Source organism: Tamandua tetradactyla, chromosome 11, assembly GCF_023851605.1.
Source record: "Tamandua tetradactyla isolate mTamTet1 chromosome 11, mTamTet1.pri, whole genome shotgun sequence".
Taxonomy (NCBI): Eukaryota; Metazoa; Chordata; class Mammalia; order Pilosa; family Myrmecophagidae; genus Tamandua; species Tamandua tetradactyla.
Window position 1 is genome coordinate 13925021 of NC_135337.1, and position 23564 is coordinate 13948584.

The following is a 23564-nucleotide window of genomic DNA, read 5'->3' on the forward strand; positions in this document are numbered from 1 at the left end:
CTTTTTTTTATAACATTTGCATCTCTCCAGCAAAAGAAAGAAAAAAGAAAAAGCTCATACATGCCATACCTCTTACCCCTCACTCTCATTGACCACCAGTCTTTCAGTCTACTCAATGTATTTTAACCTCTGTTCCCCTTATTATTTGTTTATTTCTTATCCATGTTTTTTAGTCATCTGTCCATACCATAGATAAAAGGAGCATCAGACAAGATTTTCACAATCACATAGTCACATTGCTAAAGGTACAGATATCCTTATTTTTAAAGAAAACTCGTTTCTTTACTTTACCTAATCCAGATATTGGATGTAATAAAAAAACTTTCTTAAAGGCCATTCCATAGAGTTGTTTTTGTGATCATATGTATTTTATTTTTTGTTTTACAGCTAAATCTGTCATTTAATATGGAAATAAATATTTGCAAAACCTTTTCTTTTCTCATTTTGTTTTTTATTTTCAGTGACCTAAACCCTTTTGTTAGCCCTGCATGAATTCTGCCTGGTGAGAATTTGTTCACATTTACAAATAGGCTAGCAGGTCTACCTAAGAGGCTGTCGGAGATGACTTGGGCTAAATAGTTGGATGGAAGGATTAGAACTCTTTTTTTTTTCTTTCAGAATTCTATCTTTTAAAATAGCTTTTAGAACAGTTTCAAACAAAGTCATCTATTTTGTACTATTGTAGACATTTCTTCATTGATTTTTGCCTCTCAAGTTAATTATTTAGCTAATATTTATTGAGCAGACTGTACATTTCTTTTTTTTTTTTTTTTTGGATGGACAGGCACTGGGAATTGAACCTGGGTCCCTGGGTCTCCAGCATGGCAGGCAAGAATTTGGCACTGATCCACCTTTGCACTGCCTGTGCATTTCATTTTAAAAGATTATTTTAGTTGTTTCTAAATCTTACTATTTATAACTTTTTTGAGGAGAGTGAACAAAGCATTTATTGTTGAATTCCACTTCACTGAATTAGAGAAAAGTCTAGCTTTTCAGTGAGAAAGAGTCTAAGAAGATTAAAAAATGTTCAAGAATTATGTTTTTATGTGTTATTTTAAAAAATGCATATTAGTGTATACATTTTCAAATTATAGAGTTAGGATTTGGGGAACCTCTATAAATGTTTTAGTAACACAAGGGAATTTGAAAAGAGTAATTCTAAGTCTCAGTCGTCAATTTATATAGTATCCAGTAACAGTGGTGCTTATAAGAATTAAAATTCCGCATTGGATGATTAAAATACCATATCTTTCTTCTGGAAATTTTACAGTATAGTTTAAAAATCTGTCTTTTTTAGCTTAGTTTTTTTTTTTTTTTTAAAGAAAACCTGAACCAATTTTTGGTTAATCAGGATGCATTTCCTGGTACTTATTCAAATTTTAAATGTAAATCAGTATAAAATACGTACTTGTGAGAGTGAGTTTCTTCTCTTAGGCTTTACTGACCAGAGTGGCTATAGCATTAAAGTTTAAATTGTGATTTAAAGTGGAACTATTGCCATAGATTCCACTTGAGAGTTACTTAATATTTTGGCTAATATTTAGACTAAATGTTGTAAAATATGAAGCCTAGAAAATGTCAGTATCACTGGATTTATTGAACTGGCATCAGAAAATTGTAGTCTCAATTCTGTAACTAAGGTGTATATGGTTTGTACATGGTGGTGTAAGTGAAATGCCCTCTAATAACTTGGAATAACTTGGAGATGGAAGAGAATACAATTATTTTTCTGAGGGTTAAAGTAGCAAAAGTCATTCTTTTGATAGTAAGACTTAATTCTGAAGATTTGTTAAAGTTACGGGTTTACAGAACAGTCATGCATAAAATACTGGATAACCATATACCACCCTTTTATTAACATCTTCCATTCATGTGGATAATTTTTTACAATTGATGATAGCACATTTTTATAATTAACTATAGTCCATGCTTTAACTTAGAGTTCACTGTTGTATAGTGTAGTCCCATGGGTTTTAAAAAATATTTATTCTGTTATCGTATATACAATCTAACATTTCCCCTTTTAATTATATTCAGGTATATATTTCAGTGCTGTTGATTATGCTTCCAATGTTATGAAACCATCACTACCATCTACTACTTAAACATTTCCATCATTCCAAATAGAAACTCTGCACATTTTAAGCTTTAACTTCCCATTCCCTACCTCCACTCCTATAGTCTAGATTCTGACTCTATTAGTTTGTTTCTTCTTATTATTTCAAATCAGTGAGATCACACAATATTTGTCCTTTTCTGTCTTAATAATTTTTCATGTTATTTCAACATGATGTCCTCAAGATTGATCCATATTATTGCATGTATCAGGACTTCATTCCCTTTTTTTTATTAAAAAAAAAATTGACTAACACAGCATTTAGAAATCATTCCATTCTACATATGTAATCAGTAATTCTTAATATCATCACGTAGATTCCCTTTTATCGATGAGTAATATTCCCTTGTATGTATATTTTTTGTTTACACATTCATCACCTTGATGGATGCTTGGGTTGCCGCCATCTTTTGGAAATTGTGAATAATGATGCTATGAGCATCAGTGTGCAGATATCTGAGTTCCTGCTTTCAATTCTTTTTTGTATATGCATAGTAGAGGGATTGCCTGGTCATATGGTACTTCTGTACTAAGCTTTCAGAGGAACTGCAAAACTGTCTTCTACATGGCTGCACCATTTTACTTTCCCACCAGCAGTCAATGAGTGTTCCTGTTTCTCCATATCCTTTTGAACATTTGTGGTTTTCTGTTTGTTTTTTTTAAGAGGGTTTGAAATGCTATCTCATTGTAGTGTTGATTTGCATTTCCCTAATAGCTAGTGATGTTGAGTACCTTTTCATGTGCTTTTTAGCCATTTGTATATGCTCTTAGGGAAAATGTCTTTTCAAGTCTTTGGCCCATTTTTTAGTTGATTTGCTTGTCCTTTTATTGTTGAGTTGTAGGATTTCTTCATATATTCTAGTATTAGACCCTTATTGGATCTATGGTTTCCAAATATTTTCTCCCATTGTGTAGGTTTGTTGTTTTACTTTCATGATAGAGCCCTTTAGTGCACAAAAATCTTCAATTTTGATAAGGTCCCATTTATCTATTTTTTCTCTTGTTGCTTGTCCTTTGGGTATAAAGTCTAAGAAACCATTGCTTAACAGAAGGTCCTGAAGATGCTTCCTTACATTTTGTTCTAGAAGTTTGATAGTTCTGCCTCTTATATTTAGTTCTTTGATCCATTTTGAGTTGATTTTTATATAAGCTGTGAGGTAGGGGTCTTCCTTCTATTTTTGCAGGTGGAGATCCAGTTTTCCCAGCAGCATATATTGAGAAGAGTTTTGTTTTCCAATTGAATGGTCTTTGCCCCCTTGTCAAAAATCATTTGGCCATGTTTACACCAACTAAAACATGGTGTCGATGGCTTCATAGAGTAAACACAGCACAAACTGAAATGCCATCTGCCCTCCCTGGCTGCTTTAACCTTACCAATGCTGTCCATATCTAAAGGTTGTCATATTGAGGAAGTTCCTGAACTTCCTTTGGTGGTTGAAGATAAAGTTGAAGACTGTAAGAAGACCAAGGAGACTGTTTTTGCTCCTTAGGAATCTTAGGGCCTGGAATGATATAAAAGAAGTCTACTCCTCTCAGCGAATGAGAATTGACAAGGGCAAAATGAGAAACCATCATTGCATACAGCACAGGGGACCGTGCATCAGCTATATGTCTATCATCAAGGCCTTCAGAAACATCCCTGAAATTACTCTACTTAATATAAGCAAGCTGAAAATTTTGAAACTTGTTCCTGATGGGCATGTGGGACGTTTCTGCATTTGGACTAAAAGTGCTTTCCGCAAGTTAGATGACCTATATGGCACTTGGCATAAAGCTGCCTCCCTCGAGAAGTGACTACAACCTTCCTGTGCACAAGATAATAGTACAAACTTAAACAGAGTCTTGAAAAGCCCAGAGATCCAAAGAGCCCTCTGAGTGCCATGTGAGAAGATTCATCACAGAATCCTAAAGAAAAATCCATTGAAAAACCTGAGAATCATCTTGAAGCTAAACTCATATGCAAAGACTGTGTGCTGAAAACCATTCTTTGCCAGGCCAAGAATCAAAACTCAGGGTGGATAAAACTGCAGCAATGCTAGAGACCAAATCAGATGAGAAGGGGGTTTTGGGTTAGAAACCTGTAGTGAGGAAAAAAGGAAATAGAGCTGTTGTTGTTAAGAAGACGCCACAGTAACAGAAGCCTTTGGGAAAGAAGGCTACAGCTACCAAGAAGCCAGCAGAAAAGAAACCTACCAATGAAGAAAAGAAGTCTGCTGTCTAAATTGCTTATTCCATAAAGCTCAAAATAATTTTGAACATATTATTTTTAATAAAGACCAGATTCAGATAAAAAAGTCAGTTTGCCATAAATGTGAGGGTTGATTTTTTTTTTAAAAGAAGATCTTTATTGAGATGTACTTCAAATAGCATAAAATTCATCCATTCAGGTTTCATTTTAGTATTTTTTTGTGTCAGATTTTTTTTTATTCAACATAATATAATAACAAAACATTCTTACCATATGATCCTTCCATTCTTTTTTTAAGTTTATTTTATTTATTAAACATACATACAAACACAAACATTCTTACCACATGATCATTGCATTTTACATATATAATCAGCAATTCACAATATCATCACATAGTTGTATATTCATCATGATCATTTCTTAGAACATTTGCGTCAATTCAGAAAAAGAAATAAAAAGAAAACAGAAAAAAATTCATAAATACCATTCCCCTTACCCCGCCCTTTCATTGACCACTAGCATTTCAATCTACTAAATTTATTTTAACATTTGTTCCCCCTATTATTTATTTATTTTTAATCCTTATGTTTTACTTGTCTGTCAATTAGGTAGATAAAAGGAGCATCAGACACAAGGTTTTCACGATCACATAGTCACATTGCAAAAGCTCTATCATTATACAATCATCTTTAAGAAACATGGCTACTGGAACACAGCTCTACATTTTCAGGCAGTTCTGAGGGTTGATTTTTGAGCTCTCAGTTTGATTCCATGGGTCTGTATGTCTGCCCTTTTGCCAGTACCTGTTTTTTGTTTTTTTTTTTTTGCATGGGCAGGCACTGGGAATTGAACCTGGGTCTCTGGCATGGCAGGCGAGAACTCCGCCTGCTGAGCCACTGTGGCCCGCCCCATACCATGCTGTTTTGATTACTGTGGCTTTATAATAATTTTCAAGATTTTGCAATATTAGTGACTTTTTTTTCCTTAATTGATAAATTTAAATATAGACTAATGGTGCTATGTTCCAATGTTGTCGTGGTGCTGACTTCCACAAAACTAATTGTCAGTGACTCTTCACCAATACACTTCTGACAAATAAAAAGTTAAACAGAAACAACTGCCAAACAGTGCCAATTCAGACATAAGTTTCCTTTAAAACTTGGTAGAAAATGGAGTTTAACATTATTTACAATTATGTCAACATTCATGGAGGCTGAGTATTATAGGTATAAGTGTGCACTATAACCGCAAGAAATCCTTTCATACTTCCCAGATGTTTTTTTTTTATTTTAACTACAAAGTTGGTCACCAGAGCCAGACTTGTTCTTTTTTTTTCAGACTTGTTCTTAACAAGTGGAATTTTTTTGTCCAGTCAGTCAAAGAGTTTCTTACATCTTTCTGGACCTATTCACTTGCAGATGGGAGCAGAAGCTGTAACCAGGATCTTCATCTCATGCATTCACATAATATACTAACAAAACATTCTTACATATGCTATCCAATTTCTTTAATCTAAAAGAAATGACTTGCAGCAGAACCACGAAGATGATGACCTTCTGTATGGAGAGCATGTCTTCATGTATCTTCCACTGGGTTCCGCTGGATTCAGCTTTGGCGTAAGGCCTTCAATTTGGAACATTGCTGCCTCTCGCCTTTTGGCAGCCACTCTTGGATCTCCTCAAGTCAGCCTCAAGCCATTACTGACTTTTTAAAATACTATATTATGGAAAATTTCAAACATGTAAGAGTAGACAATAATATTATGGACCCTATTGTTTTCATTTCCTGGCTACTAAAATAAGTACCATACAGTGAAATGGTTTCAACAATGGGAATTTATTGGCTCACTGTTTTGAGGCTAGCAGAAGTCCAATATTGAGGTGTCAGCAATGTGATGCTTTCTCCCCAAAGACTGTGGCATTCTGGCTACTGGTAGTCCTTGGCTTTTTGGCTTTTCTGTCACATGGTAATATACACAGTGGCATCTTCTTTCTCTTCTGATTCCATTGACCTCTAACTTTTTGCTTTTTCTATGGCTTCTCGTTTTGTGCCCACAATTTCTTTTGTTTCTGTGGACTTGAGCTATATTGGATTAAGGCCAACCCTCATTCAGTTTGGTCACATTTAAAAAAATATATTTTTACTGTAAAAACTTAAGGTACAAACATATATTCTTGACATAAAAACATTCCATATATGGTGTACAATCAATGCCTCACAATATGATCGCATAGTTGTATGTATATTCATCACCATGGTCATTTTTTGAACATTTGAATCACTCCAGCAAAAGAAATAAAAAGAAAAAAGAAAAAACTCATACATACCATATCCCTAATCCCTCCCTCTTTTTGACCACTAGTGTTTCCATCTACCCAGTTTATTTTACCCTTTGTCTCTCCTATTATTTACTTATATATTTATATCCATATATTTTACTCATCTGTCCATACCCTAGATATAAGGAGCATCAGACACAAGGTTTTCACAATCACATAGCCACATTGTAAGCATTATATCTTTATGCAATTGTGTTCAAGAATCTAGGCTTATGGAACACAACTCAACAATTTCAGGTACTTCCCTCTAGCCACTCCAATACACCATAAAATAAAAAGGGATATCTGTATAATGCATAAGAATAACTTCCAGGATAACCTCTCAACTCTGTTTGAAATCTCTCAGCCACTGAAACTTTATTTTGGCCCGTTTCTCTCTTCCCCCTTTTGGTCAAGAAGGCTTTCTCAATCTCTTGATGCCAGGTCCTGGCTTATCTCAGGCTTTCTGTCCCATATTGCCAGGGGGATTTACACCCCTGGGAGTTATGTCCCATGTAGGGGTAAGGCAGTGAGTTCACATGCTGACTTGGCTTAGGGAGAGAGGCCACATCTGAGCAACAAAAGAGGTTCTCTGGGGGTGACTCTTAGGCCTAATTTTTAGTAGGCTTAGTTTGCAGGAACAAGTTTCATAGGGGCAAACTAAGCCTATTGATTTGGTTGTCCCAGTTTGGGCACATTTTACCTAATAACATCTTTATAGGTCCTTTTCACAAATGGATTCACACCAACAAACCAGGGGTTGGAACCTGAATATGCCTTTTGTGGGGAACTTGAGTCAGTCCCCAATACTTCATTTACCTATTACCCTGCTTCAATAATCAAGGTCATTCTTGTTTCATTTTTACTTCATCCGACTTTGCTTTTCTTCTATTATTTAGAAACAAATCACAGATTTTATATAATTTCATTTGTAACTAAAGAATGACTTGATTTTTTTAAACAACTGAGAATTAATTTATTTGTAAAGAACATTTTCAATTTCATTAGATACTCAGAAGCCTACTACATTTTAGTTATCTGCTTGCTAATTTTTTTAATTGTGAAAAATAACATATATACAAAAAAGTAATAAATTTCAAATTAGTTATAGAACAGATTTCAGAGTTTGATATAGGTTACAGTTCCACAATTTAGGTTTTTCCTCCTAGCAGCTCCAAGTCACTAGGGACTAAAAGAATATCAGTATAATGATTTCAGCAGTCATACTCATTTTTAAATGCCATCTTCTCTGTTATAATTCTGCCTTCTCCTTTGATCTTTCTCCCAGTCTTTAGGGGTATATGGGCTATGCTTATTCTAAATTTTTCATGTTGGAAAGGGCTGTTGATAATATGGCATAGGGGGATGGAACTAGCTGATGTTCTGGAGAGGTTGACCCTTCTGGGTTTCAGGACTTCTCTGGCTTAGGAACTCATCTGGAGGTTGTAGGTTCCTGGTAAGTAGTCATAGTGAATGGAACCTTTGAAGAATCTCAGATAAAACTTTAGATGTTTTTTTTGGGTTGGCAGGAATGGTTTTGGTTGGGGTGTGGCAATCCCTAATAATTAGCAATATTTAGCTGAAGCTAGTATAAGAGTAGCCTCTAGAATAGCCTCTCAATTGTTTGTCCTCTCTTAGCCACTGATATTTTGTTACATTTCTTTTCCTCCTTTTGGTCAGGAAGGCATTGTTGATCTCTTGATGCCAGGGCCAGGCACATCCCTGGGAGTCATATCCCACTTTGCCAGGGAGACTTTCACCCCTGTATGTCATGTCCCATGTAGTGGGGAGGGTAATGATTTTACCTGCAGAGTTGGGCTAGAGAGAGAGAGAGACTACATCTGAGCAACGAAAGAGGTCCTCTAGATGTAACTCTTAGGCATAATTGTAGGTAGGCTTAACTTTTCTGCTATATAAATAAGCTTCACAAGAGCAAGTCTCAAGATCAAGGACTTGGCCCATTGACTTGGGAGTCCCTAATGTTTGAGACAGTATCAGGGGTTACACTGGTGGTAAGGTTTAATAGTTCCGTATTTTTTCTCCTATCCTTCAAGGGACTTTGCCAATGCTTTTAATTATCTGCTTGATATACTCTGGTATGTATCTGGGCATTATGTTAAGTTATACAGAATTACTAGTCTGTTCTACATGTGTTTGGGTTGTTTAAATGATCTGTACAGACAGGTTGAGTTAGATTATGTGCTACCAAAAATTAAGGTTTTGGACAAAATAAACTTCTCTTCCTTTGGTTTCATAGAGGAGGTGAAATTCTAAAATACAGACAGTGTCCTCCTTACCCCATATTCTGATTTACCTTAGTCCTGAACTGATTGGCTTTGTTCTTATCTCTGTTTGAAGTCTGATCTTCTTTTAAATTTCTTTAACAGTTGTTATACGTGGCAATGCTGAGTTTCAGACCTGCAGAACTCCTACTCTAAGTCTTAGGTATAAGAATGACTTGTTTTTGATAAGTCTTACATTCATTTCACCTCAAAATATCTACACTAAAAATCCCTGAGAAACCTATTATGCGTATTTTCTAGGCAGTTGAACCTAGAAATAATACAGTAGGACTAACCTTTTGTTGTTGTTGTTGTCTTTAATATTTAGGTTATCAATATGACTGCTGAGGAAACAGTGAATGTAAAAGAGGTTGAAATCATTAAGTTAATTTTGGATTTCCTGAATTCAAAGAAGCTTCACATTAGTATGTTGGCCCTTGAGAAGGAAAGTGGAGTCATAAACGGCCTATTTTCAGATGATATGCTTTTCCTAAGGTATGATTTCATTAATACTGTGAGATTTGTAGCTCCCTCAAAAAAGTGTTAAGTATTAATAAGATAATATATGTAATATAGTTAGAACTTTATAATTGTGAAGAGGCTATATGAGTATCATTTTTTAAAATTTGTATTTTTAGTGGAACATCTACAAATGAATGTTTTAAGCAGAATATTTTCAGTAGTGAGATCTAGGCCAGTGTGAAAAACAAGAGTCATAACTGCATTATGGCTGTGGCATCCTAAAAGATATTTGATTGAGAAATCATTAATGTCTGAAAGATAAGGAAAATATTTTTGAAATGCTTTTGTTGTTTTTTTTTGCCACATAAATGAAACATACTCATTATAGGAGCATATTCATTATAGAAATTTTGAAAATAAATTGTAACATGTTATTGAAAATACAGGAAATATAAGGTCATGACTCAAATATACTACAGAGAGCAATTTAATTTTTTCTGTGAATGTTTAAAAAATAACAGCAATTCTGTTGTATCTATAATTTAGTATCCCACTTTATTCATTACCATCATAAGGTTTCTCCATGTGATCATAAATTTACAAACATTTTAACTTTTTTTAATGTAATTTCCTAATGGTTCCCCTATTTTTAGACAGATTGTTTCCAAGTTTTCAAAAATATAATGCTGTGCTGTCAGCTTTTGTATGTGAGAATTTTTCTGCATGTTAGATTACTTCCTTAGGACAAATTCTTAGATATGAAATTGTAGGGACAGAGGGAATTACTATATTTGCCAAACTGCTATGTTTGCCAAAACGGAAAGCTAAATATATCCTAACTTGAGTTGGATGGAAAAAAAAATTAAATTTCCAAGCAAAAATGTATCCTATGCTTGTATGATATGAGCTGTTTTTGATAAGGAGAACAGATTCTTGGACATATGGCATTTTGTGACTTAGAAAGCCTTGAATAATGAAGTGTTCCTAAATCATGAAGGAAAAAAAAGAACTTTTTAAAACTTTTATTATGTTAGGGGAGTTTGTTCAAACTTGTTACGCTTCCTTATATTTTAAGTTATGAATATTATCCAGCCCCAGGAGGCTTAGGCAATGATATAGTCGGGAATCAATACTGAGGAACTATTCTTTTGGTCCTGTCTTTTAAGCATGGCTACTTTCGGAATTTGTAGTTGCTCTCAAATTCCCTGCCCAGTAACCTATTGGTTTGTAATGAAGTTTTACTGTTCAAAGGTGAAATGCAAAGAATTAAGAATAGTAAATTTTTTATTAAATTAAATATAATTCATTTTGAAGAGCTGGCCTTGGAAATTGTGTCGTTCCTACTTTTTAAATATTAAAATGTCTTTTATAAAATGTTTGATATATTTTAATTGTTTATTAATATTCCTTCTTTGCAAAAGTTGGCAACCCTATGTAGGTCCTTCTACCCACCATTCCCCTTTTTAAATTTTGCTGTTCCAAGAAATCCAAAAGTAAGGAAATTGTGAATGTAAAAGAAGAGAGATAAAGAATACCTTATAGATTTTGGAAGGACACTAGGATGAAACCTGATTTTGTTTCTTGCTGTTTTCCTTCTCGGAGTATATTAGATGCCTCCAAGATGTAGGATTCATGATTTAGTACAAGGTTTCTCAACCTTAGTGGCATCTGTTGACATTTTGGGCCAGATAATTTTATTGTGGGATTTGTCTTATACGCTGTAGGATGTTTAACAGCATCCTTGGCCTTTACCCACTAGGTGCAAATAGCACTCTCCAAGTTGTGACAACCAGAAATGTCTGCAGACATTGCAAACTATTCCCTGGGGGACAAAAATTACCTCCTGTTAAAAACCAAGGATTTAGAGAGAGAGTGGAACATAACCACAAACTGGCTCTTTATATGTTATGGCTTTAAAACTCTAAGGTAAATAGGGAAATTAAGGAACTTTTAGGCTTAGTTTGGTGTTTTTACATAGGCCAAGAAACCACATATACATTAGTATATAGAGTGTTTGCAGAATCACTGATACAAATATATTGTACAAAAATATACTTTATTTTTGAGTTTGAGGGACCAAGTAAAATGTTAATATCATTGCAAACTTTGTGAAGTTTTAAGCTGTCTTGCCATCTATTCTGCTTTTAATTAGCTTACCTGAATTTAATAATGCACCTAAGTTTTTCTTTACATAGGCAGCTAATTCTTGATGGACAGTGGGATGAGGTTCTTCAGTTCATTCAGCCTCTGGAATGTATGGAAAAATTTGATAAAAAAAGGTAAGATTTCATTTGAAGTTTTTAGTGTCTTTTCATTGATAGAAGCTTAGCAAAATTAAACAATAAGCAGAAATTTTGAAACATGAAAGCTTTTTCTGGAAAATAGTACTCAGTTCCATTGAGATGGAGCACATCTAGAGGATAGGTTGAATGTACTTCAATTAGTTGAAAATCTGATATGCAAACCTACTTAGTCAACAGTGTCAGCTTGCAAAATGTTGGGCAATATCTGAAATGGCTATGTCTCTAATACCAAGACTTGAAAGATGGCATTCCATTATCTTCTAGTCTCTGTTGTTTCTGATGTAAGATCAGCTCTCTCATTTGTATCCTTACTCTCTTGTGTGTGTGTGTGTATGTGTGTGTGTGTATGTGTGTGTATGTGTGTGTGTGTGTGTGTGTGTGTGTGTGTGTGTATGTTTTTTTTTCCCCACCTGTGGTCAAGATTTTCTTTTTATTGTTGAATTTTAGCAGTTTGATTATGATGTGCTTAAATGTGGTTTCTATTTTTCCTGCTTAGTCTTTACAGAGCATTTTGGATCTGTATGTTTGTTTTTCATCAAATCTGGGACGTTTTTGGAAATATTTCTTCAAATTTTTTTCTGACCTTCCTGAGATTTAATTTCACCATGTTAGACAGATTGATATAGTCCACAGGACTGAGACCATGTTCATTTTTTTTTATTGGAGAAGTTGTAGGTTTACAGGAAAATCATGCATATAATGCGGAGTTCCCATATACCACCCTATTATTAACACCTTGCATTAGTGTGTACATTTGTTATAATTCACAAAAGAACATTTTTATAATTGTCGTACTAAATATAGTCCATTGCTTACAGTAGGATTCACTCTGTTGTTCTGTTCATTTTTTAAAAACACTGTTTTTTCTCTGTATTATTCAAATGGAATTATTTCTGTTGATTTACTTTTATGTTCATTGACACTTCTACCATTAGCAGACCACTGATAAACAGTGAATTTTTATTTCATATCACTTAGTACTTTTCAGTTTCAGAATTTTCTTTTGGTTCTCTTAGAATTTCCATTTTTCTAATGAGATAGTCCCCTATCTATTCATTCATTGTGATCATATTTTTATTTAAGTCCTTGAACATGTTTATAGGAGCTGCTTTATAGTCCTTGTTGGCTAATTACAATATCTAGGCCATCTCAGGTTAACTATGAATCAAATTTTTCTGTTTCTTGTCATATTTTAAAATGTATTTTGCACATTGTAGATCCATTGTAGAGACTCTGGATTCTTTTATCTTCATTGAAAAGTGTTGATGTTTATTCTGCAAGGTAGTTAACTTGGCTGGACTCAAAATGTAAATTCTCACTCCCTCCTAATGTACACCAGCTGAAATCTCTGCTCAGTACTTAAGCCTTTTATCTGTTGTTTTCACTGGACCCTTTGAAGTCTCCCTGGCATCCCCACAGTTCAGAAGTCAGCCAAGAATTTGGGCAGACCTTATATAGTAGATTTTCGTATATTTCCCTCTGTGGCTCCCATACTTTTTGCTGACTCTTCAAGCCAGTAAAACTTCAACTTTCTGGTTGACTTCTAGCTTACATTCTGTAGACTGGTGAGTACCCTCAGCTAAAATGCTTTACCCTTCAATCTCATTCTCTGAAGTTCTTTTTTCTCCAAGGATCAACTCTGCTTTAGTTTTTCCAGCTTTGGATTGATTTCCAGTGCTTTTTTTTTATATGGGCAGGCACTGGAAATCGAACCTGGGTCTCCAGCATGGCAGGTGAGAACTCTGCCCCTGAGCCACCATTGCTCTCTTGTGCTTTTGAATAGTTATTTTTTGTAATTTATCCAGGTTTTATAATTTTTATTTACATAAAGGTCAGCCAGATACAAGTTACTCCACCATTACCAGAAGTGGAACCTCATATTGTTTTTTTTTTTTTTTTTTTTAAAGGAAAGACAGAGAGAAGGAAGGAAGGATAGAAGGAAGGAAGGAAGGAAGAAAGGGAAACATCTTTAAACATTTTCTTGTTTTTATTGTATTCTGTTTCTCCGTTTTTGTTACATGGGCTGGGGCCGGGAATCGAACCGAGGTCCTCCGGCATAGCAGGCAAGCACTTTGCCCGCTGAGCCACCGCGGCCCGCCCTCATATTGTTTTTTGAGTCTCCCTTCAACCCATACTGTTTGATACCTCTTTGCTCTTATACATTCTTCATTTATCTGGAATATTCTTCATTTTGTCATCCCCTGCCCTTACTTAGCACATTCCTGATCATCTTCAAATAGTTCGTTCTTATAAGTCTTTCTTTTTATAAAAATTTTTTTTGGTATACTGTGTGGTAGGGGTCACATTTCATTATTTTTCCATGTTAGTATCCTGTTACTGCAGCACCATTTGTTGAATTTTTTTTTTGTTTGTTTGTTTGTTTTGGGGAAAGTACATGGACTGGGAATCAAACCTGGATCTCCCACATGGCAGGCGAGAATTCTACCACTGAACTACCCTTGCACCCCCAAGTCTTTCTTTTTATTTTCCACACCTTATGGTAGCATTGATTTTGAACTCCTTTTAGACCTTGCTGAGCCCTATACAGATTTTATACCATTTTTAGAATAAATAATTCTCCCTTCTTGATGGCAGAGATTTTTATTTTTTAATTTGGCACATATTTGCTACTACAAAAAAAGATTTTTTTTTCATCCTTTAGAAAAAGTTTTTCTTCAAAGTGCTTAAAGCATCAAAATATTTTTGGTTCTTAGGTCAAGTAGACATTTTGTTCTCCTTTCCTCCTACTTTGAAAAATCCTTCTTAAAAAGCTTTGGGTCCTCAACTGAAAGGGGGAAGAGAGAAATGAGACAAAATAAAGTGTCAGTGGCTGAGAGATTTCAAACAGAGTCAGGAGGTTATCCTGAAGGTTATTCTTATGCATTATATAAATATCCCCTTTTTAGATTAAGGTATATAAGACTAGAGGGAAGTGCCTGAAATGGTAGATCTGTGTTCCATAGCCATATTTCTTTTCTTTTTTTTTTTTTAGATTTGTACCAAATAAACATTTTTTGCTTTAGTCTCACACATTAGTTGAAATTTTAAAATATTAAGTACCATCTATTTTCAGCACACTGCAGTAATAGCATTCTTTTGTTCTTCCTCATGCAAAAACATTTTTTTAATTTGTACATTTAGTCACTATCATTATACACTCTCGGAATTCCTAGATTACACCATCTCAATCTTTATCGTCTATCTTTCTTTGTGATTTCATTTATGCCCCAGCACTCCTCCCTCTATCATTCTCATATGCAGCTTCATTCAGTGTTTTTTTAACATAATTGTATTACAGTTAGGTAATATTGTGCTGTCCATTTCTGAGTTTTTATATTCAGTCCTGTTGCACAATCTGTATCCCTTCAGCTCCAATTACCCAATATCTCACCCTATTTCTATCTCCTGATGGTCTCTGTTACCAAGGAAATATTCCAAGTTTATTCACTAATGTCAGTTCATATCAGTGAGACCATACAGTATTTGTCCTTTTATTTCTGGCTAATCACACTCAGCATAATGTCCTTAAGGTCCATTCATGTTGTTACATACTTCATAACTTTATTCTGTCTTACAGCTGCATAATATTCCATCTTATGTAAATGTCACAGATTGTTTAGTCAACTGTCTGTTGATGGACATTTTGGCTGTTTCCATCTCTTGGTAATTGTTAATAATGCTGCTATAAACATTGGTGTGTAAGTGTCCATTTGTGTCCTTGGCCTCGTGTCCTTTGAGTAGAGACAGCATATAGATGGGTCCTGTTTTTGAATCCATTCTGCCAGACTATGTCTTTTGATTGGAGAGTTTAATCCATTAACATTCAGTGTTATTACTGCATGGGTAGTACTTTCATCTACTATTTTGCCTTCAGGATTTTATATGTCATATCTAATTTTCCTTCTTTTTACCTTTACTCATAGTCTTCCTTTCTTACACTCTTCTCCACACCTCTCTCTTCTGTCTTTTTGTATCTGTCTCTAGTGCTCCCTTTAGTATTTCTTGCAGAGCTGGTCTCTTGGTCACAAATTCTCTCAGTGATTTTCTGTCTGAAAATGTTTTAGTTTCTCCCTCGTTTTTGAAGGACAGTTTAGCTGGATATAGAATTCTTGGTTGCCAGTTTTTCTCTCTTAATAATTTAAATATATTATCCCACTGTCTTCTCACCCTTGTGGTTTTTGCTGAGAGATCTGCGGATAGTCTTATTGGCTTCCCTTGTATGTGATGAATTGCTTTTCTCTTGCTGCTTTCAAGATCCTCTCTTTCTCTTTGACTTCTGACATTCTGATTATTAAATGTCTTGGAGTACATCTATTTGGATCTCTTCTCTTTGGGGTACGCTGCACTTCTTGGATCTGTAATTTTAAGTCTTTCATAAGAGTTGGGAGATTTTCAGTGATAATTTCCTCCATTAGTTTTTCTCCTCCTTTTCCCTTCTCTTTTCCTTCTCGGACACCCACAACACGTATATTTGTGCGCTTCATATTGTCTTTCAATTCCCTGAGTCCCTGCTCATATTTTTCCATTTTTTTCCCTATAGTTTCTGTTTCTTGTCGGATTTCAGATGTTCCATCCTCCAGGTTTGAAATGCTATGTTCTGTCTCTCGAAATCTACCATTGTAGGTTTCCATTGTTTTTTTCATCTCGTCTACCTTGCCTTTCATTCCCATAAGTTCTGTGATTTGTTTTTTCAGACTTTCAGTTTCTTCTTTTTGTTCTTTCCTTGCCTTCTTTATATCCTCCCTCAATTCATTGATTTGGTTTTTGGTGAGGTTTTCCATGTCTGTTCGTACATTCTGAATTAATTTTTTCAGCTCCTGTATGTCATTTGAATTGTTGATTTGTTCCTTTGACTGGGCCATATCTTCAATTTTCCTGGTGTGATTTGTTATTTTTTGCTGGTGTCTAGGCATTTAATTACCTTAATTAGTTTATTCTGGAGATTGCTTTTACTTCTTTTATTTAGGGTTTTCTTACTGGATGAATTTGTTGTCTATCTGTTCTTTGACATTCCGTTCAGCTTTATCTGGACCTTTAGCTTAAGTTTTGTTTAACAGAGGATAAGTTTTCAGTTCTTGTTTTCTTGTTTCTTGCCCTGCTTGTGTGGTGCCTTCCCCCCACACACACTTAGGAGGGTCTACTTAGATATTATAGACCCCAGCCAGATTTTCCCAGATCAAACTGGCCTCCTATCAGGAGGAAAGAGTCACCTGTGTCGGTTTTCCCTGAGGGTGAGACCCAGCAGGTCGAAAGACTTTCCTGTGAAGTCTCTGGACTCTGTTTTTCTTATCCTGCCCTGTGTGTGGCGCTTGTCCGACTGCAGGTCCCACCAGCATAAGATGATGCGGTACCTTTAACTTTGGCAGACTCTCCCTGCTAGGGGCGTGGTGGAGACAGAGGAGAGGTTGTAGGCTGGTTTTAATGGCTTCAAATTACCAAGCCCTGGTGTCTGAATTCCTTGATGGAGGGATTCCACCTGGGTGGGGCTTCACCCCTCCCCTGGGGAAGGCACAAGCTCCAGATAAGACCCCAAAAGAGCTCACTTCTGCTTATGCCTGGGGCAGTTGCAGCCTGAAAAGTCCTGCCTCTGTATCCAGAGGCAGTCAAGCCTTTGTAGATACACAGCCACAAAAACCTCTGTTTCCTTCTTTTTTCCCCCCCCTTTTTCTGTCAGTCCTGCCCCCTTGGCGCCAGGGCAAAAATGAGCAACCTCCGTTTTGATCAGGTTCACCTAAGCTGGGGGCCTATTTTTAGTAGTCAGAATTTGTTAATTAGTTCCACAATTGGCGTTTGATTGTGCCCAGTCCCTGCTGCTGGTAAAGTCCTTTCCTTTCCCCTCTGGGAAGCGGCCTGTGGGGGTGGGGCGCTGGCCGCTGCAGCTTTGGGAACTCATGGTTCTGGGGGGTGCTTGTAGCTGGTCCAGCTGGTCCAGACTGGGGTACGCTGTGTGTCTGGTTACTATCATGGCTCTGGGAGCTGTTCTGTACTGTTTCTGGTTATATAGTAGTTGTTCTGGAGGACGAACTAAAATGCGCACATTGTTAAGCCGCCATCTTGGTCACGAAGTCAGCCATGTTTCTTGAAGATGATTGTGTAATGATATAGCTTTCGCAGTGTGACTGTGTGATCATGAAAACCTCGTGTCTGATTCTCCTTTTAACTATGGTATTGACAGATGAGTAAAACATAGGGATTAAAAATAAAAAAATAATAGAGGGAACAAATGTTAAAATAAATTTAGTAGATTGAAAAAAAAATGAGTAAAGTACCTCTGTGGCATATTAAAAATGTAACGATACTTCATACAATCTTTTTTACTAAATTTTTCAATTTAATAAATCCTCTAATAGAGTGCTTACTGTATGGAAGGCATTGGATTATCCCCTTATTAAGTGAAATTCCAACAGATTCCACTTCTCCAAGAGCCTACGTCTAAGATAGTACCCTCATTACTTCACTTAAAAACAGTTTTATGCAATATTTAGAATTGGAATAATATATCTTTGATTTGCTTTAAGATAATTCTGGGAAGAGAGAGATAGTCTAAGAAGGGAAACATGGGAAAAACATTCATAAATTGAAGCTCATTGGTTAATTAAAAAAAAAACTTTGGGTCTTTAATTACTTTGTGAGTTTTTGGAGATGTTATCCATTTCCTCCTTCCCCTTCATCTTGTTTTTTGTTAGACCTTTCTCATGTTTAAAAGAAGAGACATGATATATTTTGGAAAAACAAAACATTTTGAATATAAAGGACTTTTATTTCCTCTTAAGTGATATTTGACAACTTTTGCAAATGCTTAATTTTTGTTTCAAATTAATATTGGAAATAAATATCTTTCCATTGAGTGCTAAATTGTGATTGCTTGATAACTTAAATTATTCAAATTATAGTTTTAATGTAATAAAAGCTTTGTTAAATATTTAAGAATCTTCTGAAAGCAAAGTATCTGTAGTAACTTAAGAATACATTTGACTTAGCAGATATTGGAAAATTAAGTTTTTTAAAATAAATGTTTTAAAAAGAAATAATTGGTCCTTTAAAACAAATTTGGCCTGCTTTTGCTTTAGGAACATGGATTTCATTTCCAGTCTTTGACATGGCTATCATTCAACTTTTTACCCGTATTTAATATTTTATCTTTTATTTATCATAGGTTTCGTTATATTATCCTGAAGCAGAAGTTTTTAGAAGCTTTGTGTGTTAACAATGCAATGTCAGCAGAAGATGAACCCCAGCATGTAAGATTTTTATTCCTGAAGGTTTGCGCCATAGTCTTGTTTTCAGTCACACACATTTTTTTCACTACAACAAAGATTAGTATCATGAATGCTCAAGGTTTTTCTGAGCTGGGATGGGGCAAGTCAACTATTTTGCAGATGTAGTACTTTCAATCTATAGTGTTTCCAAACTTATTCAGTGATTTAAGTCAAGATAATATATGAAGGCTGGCTTGTTGAATTGTACATTATCCCCTCTTAGATTGAGATAAGCAAGAGATATTTCACTTACTGGCTCTTTATCATTACTTCTTTTCTTATCCCAAAGGGAGTTGCCTTCCTTTTCTGTTTCAGTGTTTTCTTTGATCCAGAAAGTAGTTTTTTCATAAAATGTTTATCTTTATGAAAATTCAAATTTAGTAATCCTAAATTCTTTTTGAATAGAGAGTTACTTTTAAAGTTTTAATATTTGTATTAGGTCATATTCCAAAGCAAGGAAACTTTTATTAAGTGCCAATAAGTGTTCATTGAAGTAAACCAATGCGAACTTTCATATGTAATAGGGAAATGTTTACCAGAAAATGATGTCTGTTTTGGTTTACTAAAGCTGCCAGAATGTAATATACCAGAAATGGATTAACTTTACAAAGGGGTTTACTAGGCTACAAATTTACAGTTCTGAGGCCATGAAAATGTCCAAATTAAGGCATCAACAAGAGGGTACATTTACTCAAAAAGTGTTCAGGGTTTCTCTGTCACATGGGAAGGCATATAGTGATGTATGCTGTCTTTCTCTCCCTGCTTCTGGTTTTCAAATGGCTCTCTAAGCTTTCGGCGTCTCCCAAGGTGTCCTCCTTCTGTATCTCCGAACATCTGTGTCTGAACTTTCTCCAAAATATTTCCCTCTTAAAGGACCCCAGTTTAAGACCCACTTTGAATGGGTGGAAACAACCAAATCAAACGGTTCCACCCACAATTGGGTGGGTCACATTCTCCATGGAAACAACCTACTCAAAAAGTCCCACTCCAACAATAGGTCTGCCCTCACAAGATTGGGTTAGAAGAACATGGCTTTTCTTGGGGACATAACACTTTCAAACCAGTGCAATGTCCAAAAGTGAAAACAAGAGTGGAACATGAGTCAGGAGAACTAATTTTTATACTGTCTTTGTCACTAACCAACTGAATTACCTGGTTTAATCTGCACCTTAACTTTTCCCATGTATAAAAGATGGAGGTATTTTATTTTATTATTTTATTTTTTTGGAGGTATTTTATATAAAATATGGAGGACTAGCTAATTTCTAGGGTTCTTTACAGTGCTAAATGCTTATAGTTCTAAGAAAATATTCTCTAACAAATGTCATAATTTGTCTTTTCAGCTAAGCTTTCTTTTGTTCTATCACTGTACTGTTTTTGTAGCAAATAACCTGTAGATGTTCCCTTCTCTTGATTTGATTTCTTTGCCCATAAAAATTTATCCATGCAAGTTTGAACTAAGAGAATGACTCTTTTGCCCTTGGGTAGGCTGTAGTAATAGCAAACTTTATAAACACTTGAGTATTGGCGTGCTTCAGTTTTCATTTCTAGAAAATGCAGTTATTTTTATCCTTAGAAATATATATATTTCAAAATGTACTATCTTATCTGTGAACAAGAACAGTATCTTTATAGATAAAAGCATAATGTGTTAACCAAATTTTTTCATATTTTTATTATAGTACTGAAAAGATGTTAGTTCCTGACTTGAAAGTTGTTATAAACCTTACAAATTATATAAGTAGTCTGTGGCACTAGAGTCTTCCTTCTGCAGTTTAATTTATGAAAGTTTGTAAAATATCTTTGTAGTTGAATAAAAGAGCATCTTATTGTTTTGATATCTCACATTTTCTCTTTTTATGGTGATCAGTTCTATTTCTCTTACAGCTGGAATTTACCATGCAGGAAGCTGTGCAATGTTTACATGCCCTAGAAGAGTACTGCCCTTCTAAAGATGACTATAGCAAGCTCTGTTTGCTTTTGACTTTGCCTCGTCTGACCAATCATGCCGAATTTAAGGATTGGAACCCTAGCACTGCACGAGTTCACTGTTTTGAAGAGGCTTGTATTATGGTTGCAGAATTCATCCCTGCTGATAGGAAGCTTAGTGAGGCTGGTTTTAAAGCAAGTAATAATCGTTTATTTCAGCTTGTAATGAAGGGCCTACTTTATGAATGTTGTGTAGAATTTTGTCAGAGTAAAGCAACTGGAGAAGAAATTACAGAAAGTGAAGTACTTCTTGGCATTGACCTCTTATGTGGTAATGGTTGTGATGATTTGGATCTGAGCTTATTATCATGGCTTCAGAATCTTCCATCTTCTGTCTTCTCTTGTGCATTTGAACAGAAAATGCTTAATATTCACGTTGACAAACTTCTGAAACCTACAAAAGCTGCATATGCTGATCTTTTGACTCCTCTTATCAGTAAACTTTCTCCTTATCCATCGTCCCCAATGAGAAGGCCTCAATCAGCTGATGCCTATATGACTCGCTCCCTGAATCCTGCTTTAGATGGCCTCACTTATGGACTAACTAGTCACGATAAGAGAATCTCAGACCTTGGGAACAAAACTTCTCCAATGTCACACTCCTTTGCTAACTTCCATTATCCAGGAGTACAAAATCTTAGTAGAAGTCTCATGCTTGAGAATACAGAATGTCACAGTATTTATGAAGAATCTCCTGAGCGGTAAGTACTTATTCATAAAAATTAGGAAATCTCCACAAATCTGAGATAACCTAATTGTAGTATGTGGGTGTGTTTTTAAAGTTTAAGTCCCAATAGATGGAAGTTAGTCCTTGTTTTAGTTTGCTAGGTTGCTAAGAGCAGATATCATAAAATGATTGCCTTTAGCACTGGGAATTTATTAGCTTACAAGCTTACAGTTTTGAGGCCATGAGAATGTTCAAAAGAAGGTGTCATCAAGGTAATGCTTTCTTCCTGAAGATTGGCTGCCAATAATCCTTGGGTCCTCTACCACATGGGAAGGCACATGGCAGTGTCTGCTGGTCTCTCCTCTTCCAGGTTTCGTTGCTTTCATCTTCTTGCTTCTGTGGTGTTTTTTTTTCTGTATTCATCCTATGTATAAAGGTATCTATTAAGAAGGTTAAGACCCTCCCTGGGCTATGCCTTAACTAAAGTAACTTCATGAAAACCTATTTACAATAGGATTACACTCGCAGTAATGAATCAGCTTTAAGAACATGATTTTCTTGGGTACATATAGTTCCAAACCATCACAGTCCTTAAAAGTTAAAGCATATTTCTAAGTAACTTCGGAAAGAGCTTTTAAAATTTTGGTAATTAAAATTATAAAAGAAAGCTTATATCTTTATATCCTGTATTAGTTAGGGTTCTCTAGAGAAACAGAATCAACAGGGAACACTTGCAAATATAAAATTTATGAAAGTGTCTCACGTGACCGTAGAAACGCAGAGTCCAAAATCCACAGGGCAGGCTGCGAAGCCGATGACTCCAATGGATGGCCTGGATGAACTCCACAGGAGAGGCTCACCAGCCAAAGCAGGAATGGAACCTGTCTCCTCTGAGTCCTCCTTAAAAGGCTTCCCATGATTGGATTTAGCATCACTAATTGCAGAAGACACTCCCCTTTGGCTGATTACAAATGGAATCAGCTGTGGATGTAGCTGACGTGATCATGACCTAATCCTATGAAATGTCCTCATTGCAACAGACAGGCCAGCGCTTGCCCAATCAGATGAACAGGTACCACAACTTGGCCAAGTTGACACCTGTCCCTAACCATGACATATCCATATCCTTATTTCTTGAGGTCAGTGTTTAATAATGAGTTTGCAGTATTCTTTTTTTTTTTTGAGTGTAAACAGGCAGAACATTTATTGGGCATGCATGTAAGAAGGAGATGTGAGCACTTTTACAAAGAAAGGTGAGGGATGAGGGGCCCCAACATTGTGGGACCATGTGCTTTTATAGTTTTTTGTTCCTTTTGTAATTTTTATTAACTGTTTTACTACCCTCCTCTTCTTTCACCTTGTAGGTGCTTGATCTTAGATGACTCTCTCAGGTCAGTGGTTGTTGGGTCCCCAGAAGCTGTTTATTGCTGTTCTTCTTAGAGATACCTTTATCCTTGAAAAAGGTTTGACCACTTTTTGGAATGTGCCCTTTGCTCATCAGCCAGCCACTGCCCTAATTCTAATCCTCCCTCAGTTTCCCCCTCAGAGATTTCTAGCCCCCTTTAAAAAGGGAATTGAGACTGATGGTCTGTCCGCTGTAGGTGCTTCAGTATAGGGCCCTTGCAGTATTCCATTTTATGACTGTACCAGAATTTTAGCCAAGTTCTTATTCAGGTCTTTTCCAGTTTTTTTTCTCCTATAAGTAGTACTGTAGCGAACAACTGTGGACATACAAATTTCTGATAATTTCCACTTATCTTTCTTTAGTAATTCTTTCTTTCTTTCTTTATTTATTTTGGCATAGGCAGCCTCCAGGAATCGAACCTGGGTCTCTGGCATGGCAAAACAAAGTTTCATTTGTGGTTTTTTTTTTTTTTTTGGCATGGGCAGGCTCCGGGAATTGAACCCAGATCTCTGGCACAGCAGGTGAGAATTCTGCCACTGTGCTACCGTTGCATTGCCCTCTTCAGTAATTCT

At 35.7% G+C, this 23564-nt stretch overlaps 1 protein-coding gene across 2 annotated transcripts in view; it reads left to right on the plus strand.

The window, feature by feature from the left end:
• The window catches only part of WDR47 (WD repeat domain 47), a 142957-nt gene that overhangs the window by 33480 nt on the left and 85913 nt on the right, over positions 1-23564 (plus strand). For both annotated transcript variants that reach the window (XM_077120027.1, XM_077120029.1), the window contains exons 2-5: positions 9236-9402; positions 11565-11648; positions 18829-18913; positions 20819-21621. In XM_077120027.1, coding sequence (XP_076976142.1) covers positions 9245-9402; positions 11565-11648; positions 18829-18913; positions 20819-21621 — 1130 coding nt within the window. In that variant the 5' untranslated portion in view covers positions 9236-9244. The remainder of the gene's footprint in view (positions 1-9235; positions 9403-11564; positions 11649-18828; positions 18914-20818; positions 21622-23564) is intronic.